The 15,483-nt window shown below is 46.7% G+C and overlaps 1 protein-coding gene across 9 annotated transcripts in view; it reads left to right on the forward strand.

Moving 5' to 3' along the window:
* CACNA1B (calcium voltage-gated channel subunit alpha1 B) overlaps positions 1-15,483 on the forward strand; it is a 196,188-nt gene that overhangs the window by 143,452 nt on the left and 37,253 nt on the right. For 6 of the 9 annotated variants that reach the window (XM_041725818.1, XM_041725820.1, XM_041725821.1 and 3 more), the window contains 7 exons: positions 1,306-1,466; positions 4,295-4,432; positions 5,190-5,391; positions 5,654-5,818; positions 6,112-6,222; positions 6,535-6,618; positions 14,610-14,615. In XM_041725818.1, coding sequence (XP_041581752.1) covers positions 1,306-1,466; positions 4,295-4,432; positions 5,190-5,391; positions 5,654-5,818; positions 6,112-6,222; positions 6,535-6,618; positions 14,610-14,615 — 867 coding nt within the window. The remainder of the gene's footprint in view (positions 1-1,305; positions 1,467-4,294; positions 4,433-5,189; positions 5,392-5,653; positions 5,819-6,111; positions 6,223-6,534; positions 6,619-14,609; positions 14,616-15,483) is intronic. The other 3 variants (XM_041725823.1, XM_041725824.1, XM_041725826.1) reach the window with 1 other exon arrangement.

Raw genomic sequence — 15,483 nt, forward strand, 5'->3', positions numbered from 1 at the left:
CAAAGGAGAGTGTCCTCTCCACAGTGCTCTGTAAGGCGCTGCTTCCTAGACCCCACTGCACTAAGGGCGGGGTGCAGGGAAGGACGGGCTGCCAAGGAGCTCCTGTGGGTCAGTCGGTTAAACATCCGACTCTTGTTTTTGGCTCATGGTTGTGAGATGAAGCCTCGTGTCAGGCTCCCTGCTCAATAGGAAGTCGGTTTATAATTCCCCCTCCCTCCACCCTTCCCTCCAGGTGCTTGTGCTTGTGTGCACGTTCTCTCTCTCTCAAAATAAAAAAGAAAAGAATAAAAGAAGAGGCTGCTGAGAGAGGCAGAGGGTCCTGAGGGAGATGCAAGGCGGGCAGGGGCCCCTGAGAAAAGGTTCTTGGGCTGGGCCTTGAGGATTAGTGTGGCTGGGGTAACATTTCTGGATAAAGGAAAAAGTGTGAACCCAAGCCCTTGGAGTTGTGCTAAAATATGATAATGACTGAGCATGTTCCTCACTGTGAGGGATGCTTTGGATCCTTAAACTCATTTAATCCCACAAAACCGTGCAGTGAAGTGTTGTGAACAGCATGCAGTTGTAAGCCTTGCAGACATGAAGTGGACTGGGGACTACAGAGGCAGGTGGCCTGTGAATGGATGGGCTGGTGGGTGGCTTAAAGGCAGCTGGAGGCCCTGGTGTCATCTGGGGACTTGGACCTGGGCTGGCAGGTCAGGGGTGTCATGGACATTTGGCAAGTGGGCAGTGGCTGCATCTGTTGAGGCAGCTGCTGGCGTCTGAGTGTGCCAGGCAGTGTGCCAGGAGATGAGTGTGGGTCTGCTTATTTGCACAGCCAGAGCAGGATAGGGTATCTCCTCCAGGGTCAGGATCAGCAGGACAGGGTCAGTCAGGGGGTCCAGGGAACACCAAGCTTCCAGGTAGGGAAGATTCTAAGGAAAAGCCCAGGTGGTGGTGGTAACAGACACAGTTACCTCGGAGCCACACCAAAATGTGCCACAAGTCCCTGTGTTGGAACCACCTTTCTGCCCCACTGATGCGCAGGGGCAAAGTGTGACCCATGGGCAGGCTGGATGCAGGAGCAGGGGGCTGGCATACCCCCATCCCCACTTCTTTCCTCCTCACGCAGGCTGACCTGGGTTCCAGGCCTATCACACCAGGTTCCCATCAGTGTGCAGCCCGTCTGCCCACGCCACCCCTTCTCGCACTGCCTGCCCACTCTTCAAGTCCTGGGAGAGGCAGTGCAGGCAGCTTCCTGTGTTAAGGCAGCGAGTCCCTGTGTGGTTGTGGGCCTGGGGTTCTGAGCTGGGCCCTCCTGCCTTCCAGGCCGTGTTTGACTGTGTGGTGAACTCCCTGAAGAACGTCCTCAACATCCTGGTCGTCTACATGCTCTTCATGTTCATTTTTGCTGTCATTGCGGTGCAGCTCTTCAAAGGGAAGTTTTTCTACTGCACGGATGAGTCCAAGGGGCTGGAGAGGGACTGCCGGTAAGCTGAGGCAGGGCCCGGCTCAGGGAGGGGCCAGCATGGGGTGCCCCAGCGAGCTGGGGGTGTGCCTCTGCCTCCAAGGCCACACCAAGGACTTCTGGCTCACTTTCCTCAGCAGAGGCAGGGACCAGCCACTCCCGCAGGACATGCTTTTCCTGCCCATAGACACTGGGGAACACACAGGGGCCATCGGTATTGCTGGAGGGCTCTGGCCAGGCTAGGATCAAGGGGCGGCCCTGGGGCTGGAGCCACTGTCACCATCACTAGGAGGCCTCAGGCCCTTCTGGACCTGGCCCAACCCCCGAGGAAATAGGAGAGGGGCCCTCGGTGTGGGGAGCAAGGGGAAATGGAGGTAGGTTGGCATGGCTGCTGAGTGAGGTAGCACATAGCTCCTTCTCTACCCACAGGCAACGATTCCAGTTGCCCCCGTGCATGTAATGTTCTCCTGTGTGAGTTGGTATATCACCACGTGACTGGGCATGGGGAGTATGTCACCATGTGGCTGATGGGCATGGGGGATGTTCCTAGGCTGAGGCTCCCATGAGCAGTGCTGCTGTGACTCTTCCCGTACACGTCTCCGGGGAGCACATGCATGCAGTTCCAGGAGGTGTGCAGACCAGACCTCGCAGTGGGATGGCAGGGTTGTGCACTGTGCTTATGCTCAGCTTCTGCAGCTGCTGCCACATATGTGTGTAAGATTACACTCCTGCCACACAGATGAGAGCTCACGGGAAGACGAGTGTTTTCTGTCTTTGGCTCTTTGGACTTGCTGACGAGCTGGTGGCATTTCTCTGCAGTTTGATTTGTGCTTGTGTGATGACCAGTGAGCTTGGGAGCCTCCCCAGGTGATCCACCACTCGGGTGTCCCTGGGAGGGGTCTGTGCGAGTCATTGTCTGTTTTCCTTTCTGACTGATTTGTAGGAATTTTGTAAAGTCCTAGATAGTCATCCTTTGTCAGGTCTACAGGTTATGGTTGTCTTCTCCTCCTTTGTGGGATGCTTTCAACTTTTTAAAACAGGTCTTTTAAAAAATGAAGTCTTGATTGTAGGACAATCCAATTTATTTCTCTTATGTTTACTACTCTTCATGTCCTGTTCAGAAAATCTGTCTGAAGGTCAGGGAGAAGTCCGTTTACATTTTCCTCTAAAAGTTTTATTTTTGCCTTTCACAGTTAGATCTGGGATCTATCTGGAGTTGATTTTTGTATGTTAGGTGAGGTGTGGATAAAGACAAATTTTCTGTAGAAGGATATCCAGTTGATTCAGCACAACTTATTTGAAAAGACCATCCTTTCCCCATTTAGTGGTATCCTTTTTTTTTTAAAGATATAATTCATGATTCATCCATTGAAAGTATGCAATTCAGTGATTTTTTTTTAGTATATTCACAGATATGTGCAACCATTACTACAGTCAAGTTTAGAACATTTTCTTAAGTTAAAAAACACAAAAAAACTCCCACATCCTTTATTACTAGCTCCCCATCTCCAGCCTTAAGTAGCCGTGAATCTTTTTTTTTTTTCTTTATAGATTTCCCTGTTCTGGATGTTTCACATAAAGGAAATCATACCTATGTGGTCTTCTGTGTCTAACTTCTTTAATTTTACCATCATGTTTTTTATGTCACCTGTGCTGTAGGGTGTGTCAGAACATCATTCCTTTTTATGGTTTAATTTTATTCTGTGTTGTAGAGATGGCACGTTTTATTTGTTCATTCATCTGTTGATGGACATCTGAGTTGTTTCCATCTTTTAGCTGTTATGATTGACGCTGCTGTGAACATGTGTGTGAAGTGTTTGTGTGGATAGATGTTTTCATTTCTCTGGAGTATATACCTAGCCCTGGGACCAATGGGTCACATGGTAATTCTGTTTACCAGTCTCAGGGACTGCCAGACTTTTCCAACGTGGCTGACCCATTTTATATTCCCACCAGCAGTGTGGGAGAGTTCTGAGTTCTCCACATCCTTCCCAATACTTGTTATTTTCCTTTCTAAAAATTAATTAAAGGGACACCTGGGTGGCTCAGATGTTTGGCGCCTGCCTTCGGCCCAGGGTGTGATCCTGAAATCCCAGGATCAAGTCCCACATTGGGCTCCCTGCTTGGAGCCTGCTTCTCCCTCTGCCTGTGTCTCTGCCTCTGTGTGTGTGTGTCTCATGAATAAATAAATGAAATTTAAAAAAATTAATCATAGCCATCTTAGTGGGTATAAAGTGATATCTCATTGTGGTTTTCATTTGCATTTCTTGATGACTCGTGATGTTGAGCATCTTTTCATGTGTTTATTGGCCATTTGTCTATCTTCTTTGGAGTCATGTCTATTCAAATCTTTTACTGGTTCATTTTTCTTTTTAATAATTGATTATAATAGCTCTTTGTATATTCTCTATTCAAGTCTTATCAGAGAGACGATTTTCCAGTATTTGGTCCCATTCTGTGTGTTGATGGTATCTGTGAAGCACAAAGTTTTACATTTTGATGACGTCTAGTTTACCTATTTTTCTCTTTTGTCGCTCATGATTTCGGTGTCATATCTAATAATCCTTCCCTAATTCCACGCCTCCTGTGTTTCCAACAGCTTTCTAGTGTTAGCTCTTACCTTTAGGTATTTGATCCATTTTGAGTTCAGTTTTGTACATGGAGTAAGGTAGGGTCTAGCTTCCTTCTTTTGCAGGTGGACACTCAGTTGTCCCAGCACTGCCTGTTGAAAAGAATGTTCTTCCTCCATTGGATGGGCAGGCCTTTCAAAAGTCAATTGACCCTAGACAAATGGGCATATGTGGGTCCTTTGGCTTTAACCTCTGACCTCCTCTATGTTCTTGTTTCCAGGGGTCAATATTTGGATTATGAGAAGGAGGAGGTGGAAGCTCAACCACGGCAGTGGAAGAAATATGATTTTCACTATGACAACGTGCTCTGGGCTCTGCTGACACTGTTCACAGTGTCCACGGGAGAAGGGTGGCCCATGTGAGTGCTCATCTGGCTCATTGTGGCAGATCAGGCTAGAGCAGAGGGGCAGGTAGGCCAGGGAGTCCCAGCAAATACCTCATTAGGCTCTTGTACCTACCAGGTAAGACAATGCTCTGCCTTCCAGGAGTGGGCAGCCTGGGAAGAGAAGGAGATTAAATCAAAGTGCATAGCATGCTGACCTCCAGAAAATCACTTTTGAGTGGCTAAAAGTGAGAGGGAGGAGGGGGCTATTCTGTGTCTCCCTGTGCTACCCTTCTGGCCTCAGCTAAGGATGTAGACAAAGGGGTGTATGTGTTCAGTGCCACACTGGATGACAGGGGACTTCTTTGGGGGCTGAAAGGACCACCGCTGAGAAGGTAGGATCAGTGCTCTGCCAGGATTCCAGGGCTTTCTAAAGGCAGTTGAATCTGGGTATGAACTGGTGACCTGGTTCACCTGCACGAGCAGGTGTGAGTCAGGAGTAAGCAGGGCAGGAAAAACCTCCTGGGACTCCACTTGTCCTGGGGTTAGGACCTCAGGCCCCCAGAGACCTCCCATTGATGGCTCTCCAACAGCCCTGAGTACAAACCCCATCGGGAAGGTCCTCAAGAGACTGCAGTCCTGGGGAACGGGCTTGGGCCCGTGGTGTTAAGTCCCCTTCCTCTTGCTATCTGTGGCTCAGGCATGGAAGCCTCCCCTGTAATGCAGGTCTTGACTTTCCCATGGCTCTGTCCTCAAGGGTCTCCCTGAGACTTGGTGTTTGCTCTTGGCTCAGGGTCCTAAAACACTCTGTGGACGCCACCTATGAGGAGCAGGGCCCCAGCCCCGGGTATCGCATGGAGCTGTCCATCTTCTATGTGGTCTACTTCGTGGTTTTCCCCTTCTTCTTTGTCAATATCTTTGTGGCCTTGATCATCATCACCTTCCAGGAGCAGGGGGACAAGGTGATGTCTGAATGCAGCCTGGAGAAGAATGAGGTGGGTGGCTCCCTCTTCTGTCCCATGTGCGTGTGTGCAATATTTGCTCTGCCAGGCTCCCCTGATGGGCAGTGTGGGCAGGACCAATAGACTTCCCTTCCACATGGGACTCACTCACCACCACGTAGCTGGTGGCCACCACAGGAGCAGGGAGAGACTGAGTGTGTCTGATCAGGGCTGGCTGCCAGGATGGAGGAAACAGGTGTGGGTACAGTGGGGTTCCCCCTGACCATGTTCTTGGGGCTCCTTCCTCCCTGTGCAGAGGGCTTGCATCGACTTTGCCATCAGTGCCAAGCCCCTGACGCGATACATGCCCCAGGACAAGCAGTCATTTCAGTACAAGACATGGACGTTTGTGGTCTCACCTCCCTTTGAGTACTTCATCATGGCTATGATCGCCCTCAACACAGTGGTGCTAATGATGAAGGTATGTGGGCCCAGGTTGGGGGACATTGGGTGCCAGCTGGGATGTGAGAGAGCCATACTTGTAGCTGATCATTGGTCAGCATGGGATGTCTCTGGAAGCCCAGTGCCCTGGGCTTTCTGTGGGCTGAGAGGGTGAGAATGTCCTAGGAGAACACAGAGGGAGATCAAGGACGGGTGTCCCTATGTAGGGTAGGCATGCAGTTCACTGTGCTCTGGCAGGAGGTCAGAGTGATCCCTGGTGGGGTGTCTTGGGGCAGCTGGACCTGTGGCCAATGGCACTCATTCCCCATACAGTTCTATGACGCACCGTATGAATATGAACTAATGTTGAAATGCCTGAACATTGTGTTCACATCCATGTTCTCTATGGAATGTGTGCTGAAGATCATCGCCTTCGGGGTGCTGGTAGGTGCCTTGGCTCCCTTTGGCCTTTTTGGTGGTCTGCATTCTGGCTGCCTCTCTGTAGGGGGACCTTCAGGGACTTAGAGCTTGGAGCTGGGAATTCACCAAGGGCTGGGTGCCTCCTCTCTGGACACACAGCTCTCAGTTCTGCACCTGCCCAGACCCACAAGTGTTTGCTTACCCAGCTGTGGTGTCTCACCTGGGGTGGCCCATTGGTCCCTTTGCTCCTTTCTTGATCAGGGGCACTTCCTGCAACTCCTTGCCTGACAACTCCTTACCAGCCTCTAGCAATAACTGCTCCTTTTTTCTCTCTAGAACTATTTCAGAGATGCCTGGAATGTCTTTGACTTTGTCACTGTGTTGGGAAGTATTACTGATATTTTAGTAACAGAGATTGCGGTAAGTAGCATTTCCTGTCCTTCCTCCAGGGCCCCAGAATGGTTTCCTTCTAGGTGGTGCTTCCACAGGGTGCCTCCAGGTCTTGAGTGTTAGCCCCTCCTTCCCAGAGGTGGAGTTGGGGATTGGGTATTGTCTTGGCCAATGCTTTTTTTTTTGCATAAGAAAGTGGTTCCCAAAAGGTCTTCCAGTCTGAAGGCCTGAGAGTCACCTAGGAGCTCCATTGTAACAAGTGACCAGGAAGACAAGAATCTTTTAAATCTGTGTATATCTAACAAATCTAGCAACTTGGCACTGAAATGATATAAACTAAAACCAACAAGAATTTAGAATCTTTTAGAATATGAGGTTTGTTTTATGTGTGTGTGTGTGTGTGTGTGTGTGTGTGTGTGTAAATAAAACGGGAGATACTCATTCATATCAAGCCTACATGGATTATATGTAAAAACTGACCAAATGTTAGAACATAAACTTGTCTCAATAAATTTCAAAGACTGAATCATAAAGCAATATTCTTTAAGTATAGTCCATTAAGTTAGAATTAAATGGCAGAAAATCTCATTTCTGTCTTAGGTTGATTCTCTAAGAGCAGACACTAAGGTGGCGTTCTTGTACAAATCATTTCTTAGGAAGCATTCTCAGGCAAAACCACTAGAGAGAGGTTTGGGAAAATGAATGGGTAAGAGAAGGAGGATGAGAAATGTTATATCTGGAGCCAAATATCAGGGTGAATTTGGTTCATCCCCCATGGGGGCTTGGAAACATGGTAGTCACACCTCAGAGCTGCAGAGCTCTTGGATCTGTGCTTACCAGTCCACAGCTAAGAGCTGTACCTGGGGGTGTTAGTTGTTGAGTACCTCCAGCCCTTCTGAATGCACCCCACGTGCAGGCACAGCAGGCTCTGGCACTGTTGGGAATGAAGGAGCATCTAGTACTATGGTAACAACTACAGTGGAGTACATGAGCGTCTGCTGTCACCGGGCCCTGCTCAGCTCTGCCCACACCTCACACTGGGTCCATTTCACTCAGTCTTCAGGATAGTGATGGTCACGATGTCTGCAAGAGGAAGGTTGGTAACCACCTAGAGCTAGTCTGAGTTAAGTTGATGTTCCTTAACTCATTCTTCCTGTCCCTCTTTTGGGGTCCCCTGACTGGTGTCCAGCTTTCTGCTGCTCTGGTTGCTGGGCCGGATGAGACAGCTGACACTGTCACCCTATATAGCACAGCCCTTGCTTGCCATACTCCTATGAGGCTTTGGCTGCCACAATAGTCAAGACATGATTAAGGCTGGTTGTAGAGCATCTAGAAAGGCCCCACTGAACCCCCTGGTTTCTAGATAGACTTCTTCCTGCCCCTTCCCAATAGCCAATATCAAATACCCTGGCCAGTATATCTGGAGATTCTGTTCTGCCTGCTGGTCTTACGGCATGAGGAGCGCAAGTGACAGGGGGCCACCATGATTTTGGTGTTCCACAGTGGAAGCTTTCCCTACCCCTTGAGCCAGGACCTCTAGATTTGTCAAACCTAAACTGGTGGAGGTGATGAGCACAGTCTGACCTGGGTTCCTGGAGGATAGGGAGAGGGGCCACCCCTCCTTCCATCCCTTGCTTTCTGGATCTGCAGTTGGTCTCTTGACCATCCTTTCATCTTGAAGGACAATATCCCAAACCCATGAGGTACCTCATCTTGCCAGCATTTAATCTGTGCCTTTAAGAGGCTTTTTCAATATTTTGTCAGGTTAACACCCCCTGAATGATGTTGAATATGATATGCCAGTGGATATCATGCAGGCCCAGGTATTCCATCAGCAAAGACAAACCCGAACCCAGAATATGAGTGATCCCAATTGAGACTAACTACTGCCTTTTCTAGGTGAAAGGATTCCGGGGTAAACAAATTACCACCTAATGGCTGGATGACAGCCTAAAGAATGGTGCACTGTAGAGGCCTAGTTGACTTCAGCTCATAGTGGGCTGGATTTTCAATAGTGGCCTTGGCTGAGTCAGCCTTGCTGAACGGAGCCCACTGGTTGGGCTCAGACACAGCCTTCCTTTCAGTCATCATGGTCACTGCGTTCATGGATCTACTATGTGAACACTGGGGCTGCTAAGGATAGAGGCTGGCTGTCATCTGTTGGGTAAACCATTTCAAGGCCTGGTTTTTAGTGTCCCTACAGCTGTGGATGCTCTGTGGTGAACACTGATGTATAATACAAGGACCTGCATGTCACACCCATTCCCTAGGCCCATCTGGATCCCTTTATCCGAACTTTGTTCCCTCTGGAGTCCTGACCAAGCTTTAGTTCTTGCCTAAGGTCCTATAATCCATACAAGGGCAGCTTCTTTCTCCATCCATGCTATAGCTGATCAGGTTCACCACCTAGAGCTCTGCCTCACCACTGTCTTTCAGATCTTGTGTGGGGTTCTAGTGAGGATGCACCAATATATTGAGCCAATTGCTTCATAAACCAGGTTTGCATTTTTCCTCCTGGCTTTAGTGATCATCATATGATATGTTGGGGTAGGAGTGAGCTAAGGAACATAGAGGTGAAGCAGAGGTGAGAGGCCTGGGGCACTGGGCCACCTGTCATGTGACTGTGCCCTCTAGGTGTGCCAGGGTGTGGCCCTGGATGTAGCACTTCCATCACACACTGGATTGTTGGCAGGCCTGTAACACACACTCATAAGGAGAAGTATTGGTGCCATAGACACAATTATCTCATAGTCAGACACAGTCTCCAATAGGAACCAGCAGCCAGGAGTGGCCCCTCTCATTGGTGATGTCTTCAGCAGATGACATGGCCTTGCTCCAGAATCCTAGGTGTTTGCATTGACTTTTCTATGTGGGCTTTCCAGGGACTCCACACAGTGTCTTTATAGAATCTGTTGCATCTTAAGGCCCAAGTTATAGAGCTCCTGGTATTGCAGCATGGATCTGCTAGAGAGCCCTCTCTTGCTCTGAATCCTCTCAAACCCAACAGCTTTGTGTCACCTGATAAATAGGTCACAGCAGTATTTCCTAAGTGGTGTATGTCATCTCCAACCCAAGGAAGCCTAACAGGAGTAGGAAGCGTGAGGTGTGATAATTAACTTGTCTTTTACCTTGGGATCCATGTCCTCCTACCACTGATTATAGTAGTCTTATGCATCAGATTTCTACCTAAAATACGATGAAAGATCATTCTAATCCTAAACAAATTCTTTCAGTGAATAGAAAAAGAGTGAACATGCTCCAGCTATTTGTATGAGACAAGTACAATCTGGGCACCAAAATTATTTAAAAGATAGAGTATAATAATAATAATAAAATTATCTTAAGTAAAAAAAGTATAAGAAAGGAAAATCATGATCCACTCTTACTGATTAGCATAGATATAAAGTGCATCAGAAAGTCTAATTTACATGAACAGATCCACAGACACTGTTAATGTGATCCTATCATTGGTGCAGAGAAGACATTCAATAAAACTCAAATTGTATTCATGATAGAAATCATTGGCAATCTAGGAATTATTGACTTGATGAAGAGAATTTACCAAAAATCCTGTGCTAACATCATATAATGATGAAATTTGGAAAGAATTCTCTTTAAAATCAGAAAAGGACAATACCTATAAGCATTCCTTCTTTTCACTATTGAACTTCAGGGCCTGGTCAGTTCAATAAATTGAATGTCAGCTCCATGAGGATAGAGGTTTCTGTGTGGTTCACTGCCATATTCCAGTGCTTAGAATGGTGCCGACACTTTAGGTGTTCAGTAGACACTTGTTGAATGAATAAGACTGGAAAAATAAATGAAATATCGAAGTATTAGAAATAGGCAAAGCTGTCATTATTCACAGACAACACTATTATCTATGGATGAAATCCAGAATAATCTCAAGCTGATAAGTGTTTATTTAGCACTGTTGCTGAGTAGAGTACCTGAGTGAGTAGTTGACTACATGTCATTATAGCATCAGCAGCCCTGATTGTAAACGTAACAACATCCGTATACAAGACCTTAGTGTGGAAAAGTGCTAAACCTCAATGAAAGATAGTAAGGAAGACTTAACTAGATAGTATTATATAGCAGTTAAATAATAAGTGTCAATTTCAGAGATGATTTTGCCCAAATTGATCTGTAGACTCAATGTAATTTCAATAAAAATACCAGTGAATTTGTTTTTGTTTTTGTTTGTTTGTTTTGGAAATTGACAAGTGGCTTCTAAAACTCATGAGCAAGAGCAAAGGCTCCCCAAATACTCAAGATACTTAAGATGCAGAAGGGCTGCTGGGGTGGTGGGGGTGGGCAGTTACTGTTCTTGTTGATATTAATACTTTTTATAAAGCTAGAGTATTAAGACTGTGGTGCTGGCCCCAGGACAGTAAATGAGCCAGTTGACAGAACCAAGATCCTAGAATCTAAATCACTTGTAGATGGAAACTTAATGTATGACTGTGCTACTTAGTGGGGAGACAAGTGAACAATCAATGTAGGTATAATGACGATCAATATTGGGAAAAACAGAAATTGAATCTTCACACCAGTCACAAAAATATCAATTTCAAATGGATGAAAATACTTAAATCTAAGAGGAAAAACTTTAAAACTCTTAGAAGAAAATACAGGAGATATCTTTAACACCTTGGGATGGGGACTGATTGCTTAAGCAAACTATAGGAAGCACCAGCTGTAACTGAAAAAAAATTATATAAAATAGTTTCTGTTTATCAAAAAAGAAAGGACAATACATGAAGAAGGAGGATACATGAAGAAGGAGGGGATATTTGTATCACATTTCTTCATTTATCCATTATAAATGTTTATGCACTGCCTGTCATGTGCTTAGCAGTGTTCTAAGTTCTTCTGGAATTTCATTCCAGTGAGAGACACACAGGGTACACAATGAGAGGCAAAGCAGAAAAAGGGATATGAGACTTGTGGGGGGGAGCTTTGATGGCTGTGTACCCAGACAAGTTGTCACTGAATTGGTGACTTCCAAGTAAAGATGTCTGGGTTGGTGAGAAAGTGAAGTAGGGGGGCCTGGGGCAAGCCATAGCAAGCCCTGCGCCAGCCTGCACCTGCATGCATGAGTGCCCTGCTGCAAGAGCAACACGAACAAGGGCTGGAGCAGATGAAATGGGGAGCGTGGAAAGCCTTGTAGTTGTAGTAAATTTTGGTTTTTATTTTGAGTGAGATAGGAGGATTTGGAGGGTTTTGTGAAGTGGAGTGACATGATGTGGCTGCTCTATTGAGAACGTAGTGTAGGGCATAGGCAGAAGCAGTGAGGCAAGTGAGGGCTTAGTTGGGTTATCCCAGAAGCAGACCCCAAGGCAGGAGTTCAGTGCAAGTCATTTATTTGGGAGGTGATGCAGGCATAGCAGGGAAGCACTGAAATGGGCCAGGGAAGGGAGGCCACCAATATAAGGTGCTATGAAGTCAGTTACCATTATGGGGCCTAGTTGGGAGCTCTGAGCCTATTATCCCAGCAAGGGCCAAGGTGACTGGGTATTTTTCACCCAAATGCTGTCAGCCACCTGTTGAAGGCTGCTGGTGACAGGGGGCTGGAGAATGTTAACTCTCTGGCACTTGAGTCCTGGCCTGGGAAAATTCTCAGGAAAAAGATATGTTGATGCTGACAATTGAGTATTGGGCCTGTGAGGACATGAGTGCTGCTGAGGGGCACTGCAGAGGAGCCCAGCAGACCAGCTGGGAGTTTGGGCTATGAGGAGAGACCGTTGTTCTGGATGTATTTTCCAGTAGAGCTGCAGATGGACCAGATATCAGTGTGAAACTTGAGGCAAGAGTGACATCAAAGTTTGAGCACTTGAGAACGTGGATTATCATTAATTGAAATGAGAAGGCTGTGGGTGGAACAGGTTTGTTGTGAGCTGTATGGATGCAGTTTGTACATGTTAGATTTTAGTTGCTTGTTGGCCCTCCTGAAGGAATCATCTAACAGGCAGGTGGACAGATGGTCCTGGAGTTTGGAGGAGAGATTCATACCAGTATCATACAATTGGGAATCAGGATCATATAAGATGGTATCAGACCCATGAGACTGCCTGAGATCAATAAAGGAGAGAGAAGACTGAGCCAGGATGAGCTACTGAGTTCTGCAATGGACCAATAGTTAGCGACAAAGGCACAGCCAGAGGGCAGAGTGGTTTCCCAAACCACTAAGAAAGGTTAGTGTCTAGAATGTGCAAGGCTTTTCTGTGAATCATTAAGAAAAACCAAAGCCACCAAATGGAAAAATGAGCTGAAGGTATGACTGGGCATTTTACTAAAAGAATAAGGGACAGAAATGACCAATTAATATAGGAAAATATGCTCAGCCTTACTTGTAATTAAAGAAATGTAAAGTGAAATGACATTGAGATACCATTTCACACCCTCTGGTTTGTCAAACAGGAATCCCAACCATGCCAATGCTTAGTGAGTGGGACCACCAGAACCTCCATGCTACTGCTGGGAGTGTTTGTTGGACGACCCCTTAGGAAGACTGTGGCAGTCCCTAGAAAGTTGAGCATATGCTTGCCTACAGCTCAGCAGCTTCCCTCTTAGGTACATATGCCAGAGGGTGTCTGGGCAGATGACCTGGAGACACTTCCACACAGATGTTCATGGCAATGTTGTTCACGTAGCAGCAGAGTGCATTGATTGTTGTGCACCGACACGGTGAAGTGCCAGAGGCAGTGGAAGTGTGAGGGTGATCTCCACGCCAAGAGGGAGGCTTCTCAGAAACAGGGTTTGCTCACTGTCAGCGCAGAGTCTGCCCAAGTCCAGGAAGGTTGCATTCCATATAGTCCCATTGGAAAGGTTCAGAACAGTCAGGTGTAACACATTTTAAGAGTTTGTGGTGAGACGGTAAAGAAAAACAATTATTAGCAAGAATTAAGGGTAGCCACTCCATCAGGGAAGGAGGAAGGGAGACAGAAAGGGCTTCGAAAGTAATGGTGACATTCTCTTCTCTTTAAGCTGGGTGACGAGTCTATGAACACTGTATTATTTTTCTTTAAAATGTGCGTACATACACATGTTTATACATATCCTTTTGTGTATGTGGTATGATTCATGGTTTTAAACATTAGTACTCCAAATATTCTGGGCAGAAGTTCCAAGTTGCCAAAGAGGCCCCCTCATACAGGGCAGAGACCTTCTGTACCCAGTAGGTGTTCCTCAGCTTTTGGACACTCGAGGCCAGGATGGCTTCTGCTTATATCAGACCTTACCTCAGATATGCCCTCCATGGCTGCTGCCATCAGCCCCAAGGCCCAGCAGAGCCGGTGAGAGGGCCGAGGAGCCACTTGGGTTGGAAGGGGCGCTGTATCCTGACCACTAGTGCTGTCAGAGCTCCGGCCTGCACCCTGGTTCCGCCTGCAGGGGGAAGATGAAAGGAAGCCATTGTGTAGACTAGTGATGTCTTTATTTTTGCTCATTCGTAGTCACTTCATATGTTACTTTGTGAATGTACTTTTTTTTCCTTAGGCAAAAATATGAGTGTCAGTTCCCCACCTCCAACTTAACAATCACAGTAGAATAACAGGCCTTAGCAGGGTCGTGTAGCGCCGGCGCCCCCCCACGCAAGTGTAGAACTGACATTGATTTCTTTGCCTGGAAATAAAAAAACAAGTGTCTGTGAGTCATCTTTGGATTTGCATTACAAACAGGAATGCAAATTAATGCCACCCTGTCTGCATAACCTACAGATTTCAAAAACATGTTTTGATTTGATGCATTTTAAGCAAAATATGCAAAGTTTACTAAAATTCTAAAATTTTCCAGTGAGGTACTCAAAGTTTGAGTTTTTGCTTGTGTTGATGACTCATTTTCTCTTTTGTTTTCTGTTTTTGTTCTTGATTTACCTTAACCTACCTGCTGACTCACGCCATCCAACCAACATACAATGCGAAAACCATGTCTCCGTCTGTATGTTGCGCACCTGCTGCTCAAACATCCCAATTTGTAAATAATATGCAAATATCCATCCATGAAAACATCACATATAGGAAACGGTTGGTTTCATGACTTTAAACGGTTCTTAAAACTCCTTGCTTTTGCTTGCTCTGCTCCTGTTCTTTCTTCCATTCCCTGTGACCCCTCACCACTGCCTTCCTGAGGTGTGTGGTCAGAGTTTGGAGGTACCCATCCCCTCTGGCCTCTTCTCTTCAGCTCCTGGGGTCCAGCAGGGGCTTCTGAGGTCCCTCCCGGGAGCCATTTGATTCAGGAACTGGCCTTGGGTCTAGAGAGGAGGAGGTGGGGTCTTCTGAGTGAAACGAGTAAGCACCCAGTCAGATTTTCCTATCAGAATTGGGCTCAGAATTGGAAGGATTTTGTAGGACATGAGTTTGGACCTGATCCTGTAGAGAGTCCATGGTTTCTTCCACAGCATTTCCCTTCTGCTCTGTCTCCATCACACCAACACACAAGGTTGGTTCTCCCCAGTGGCTTCTGATGATTCCTCCTATACCATTCTTCCTGGACATGCCCTTCTACAGGGAATCCTTTCTGGGCCACAGGGGTGGAGGGGAGAGAAAATTTTGTCTTCATGATTCAGAAGGAGTTGTGTAAGTCCTGACTGAGGAGGAACAGGCTCTGCCTTAGGAGACAGTGGAGCACAGGGTTCCTGCATCCAGGCATCATTGATCCACTTGTGCACCCTTGGTCAGTGAGCCTGGGTAGAGTGCAGGTGGCAGGAACTGGGGCTTCCTTCCAGGCCTTTAGAAGTATCTGAAAGGAGAGCAAACATACCAGAACCAGACTAAACCGAGGCTGTGACATTCACATGAAATAGCAAATATTTGATATTCCTGTTATGGAAAATGGACATTCAAGACAAAGCATTTCATAAGTGGAGCATAAAAGCTTAGTTTTGAGAAAGTG

This window comes from Vulpes lagopus, chromosome 12 (assembly GCF_018345385.1).
Source record: "Vulpes lagopus strain Blue_001 chromosome 12, ASM1834538v1, whole genome shotgun sequence".
In the NCBI taxonomy this organism is placed as follows: domain Eukaryota; kingdom Metazoa; phylum Chordata; class Mammalia; order Carnivora; family Canidae; genus Vulpes; species Vulpes lagopus.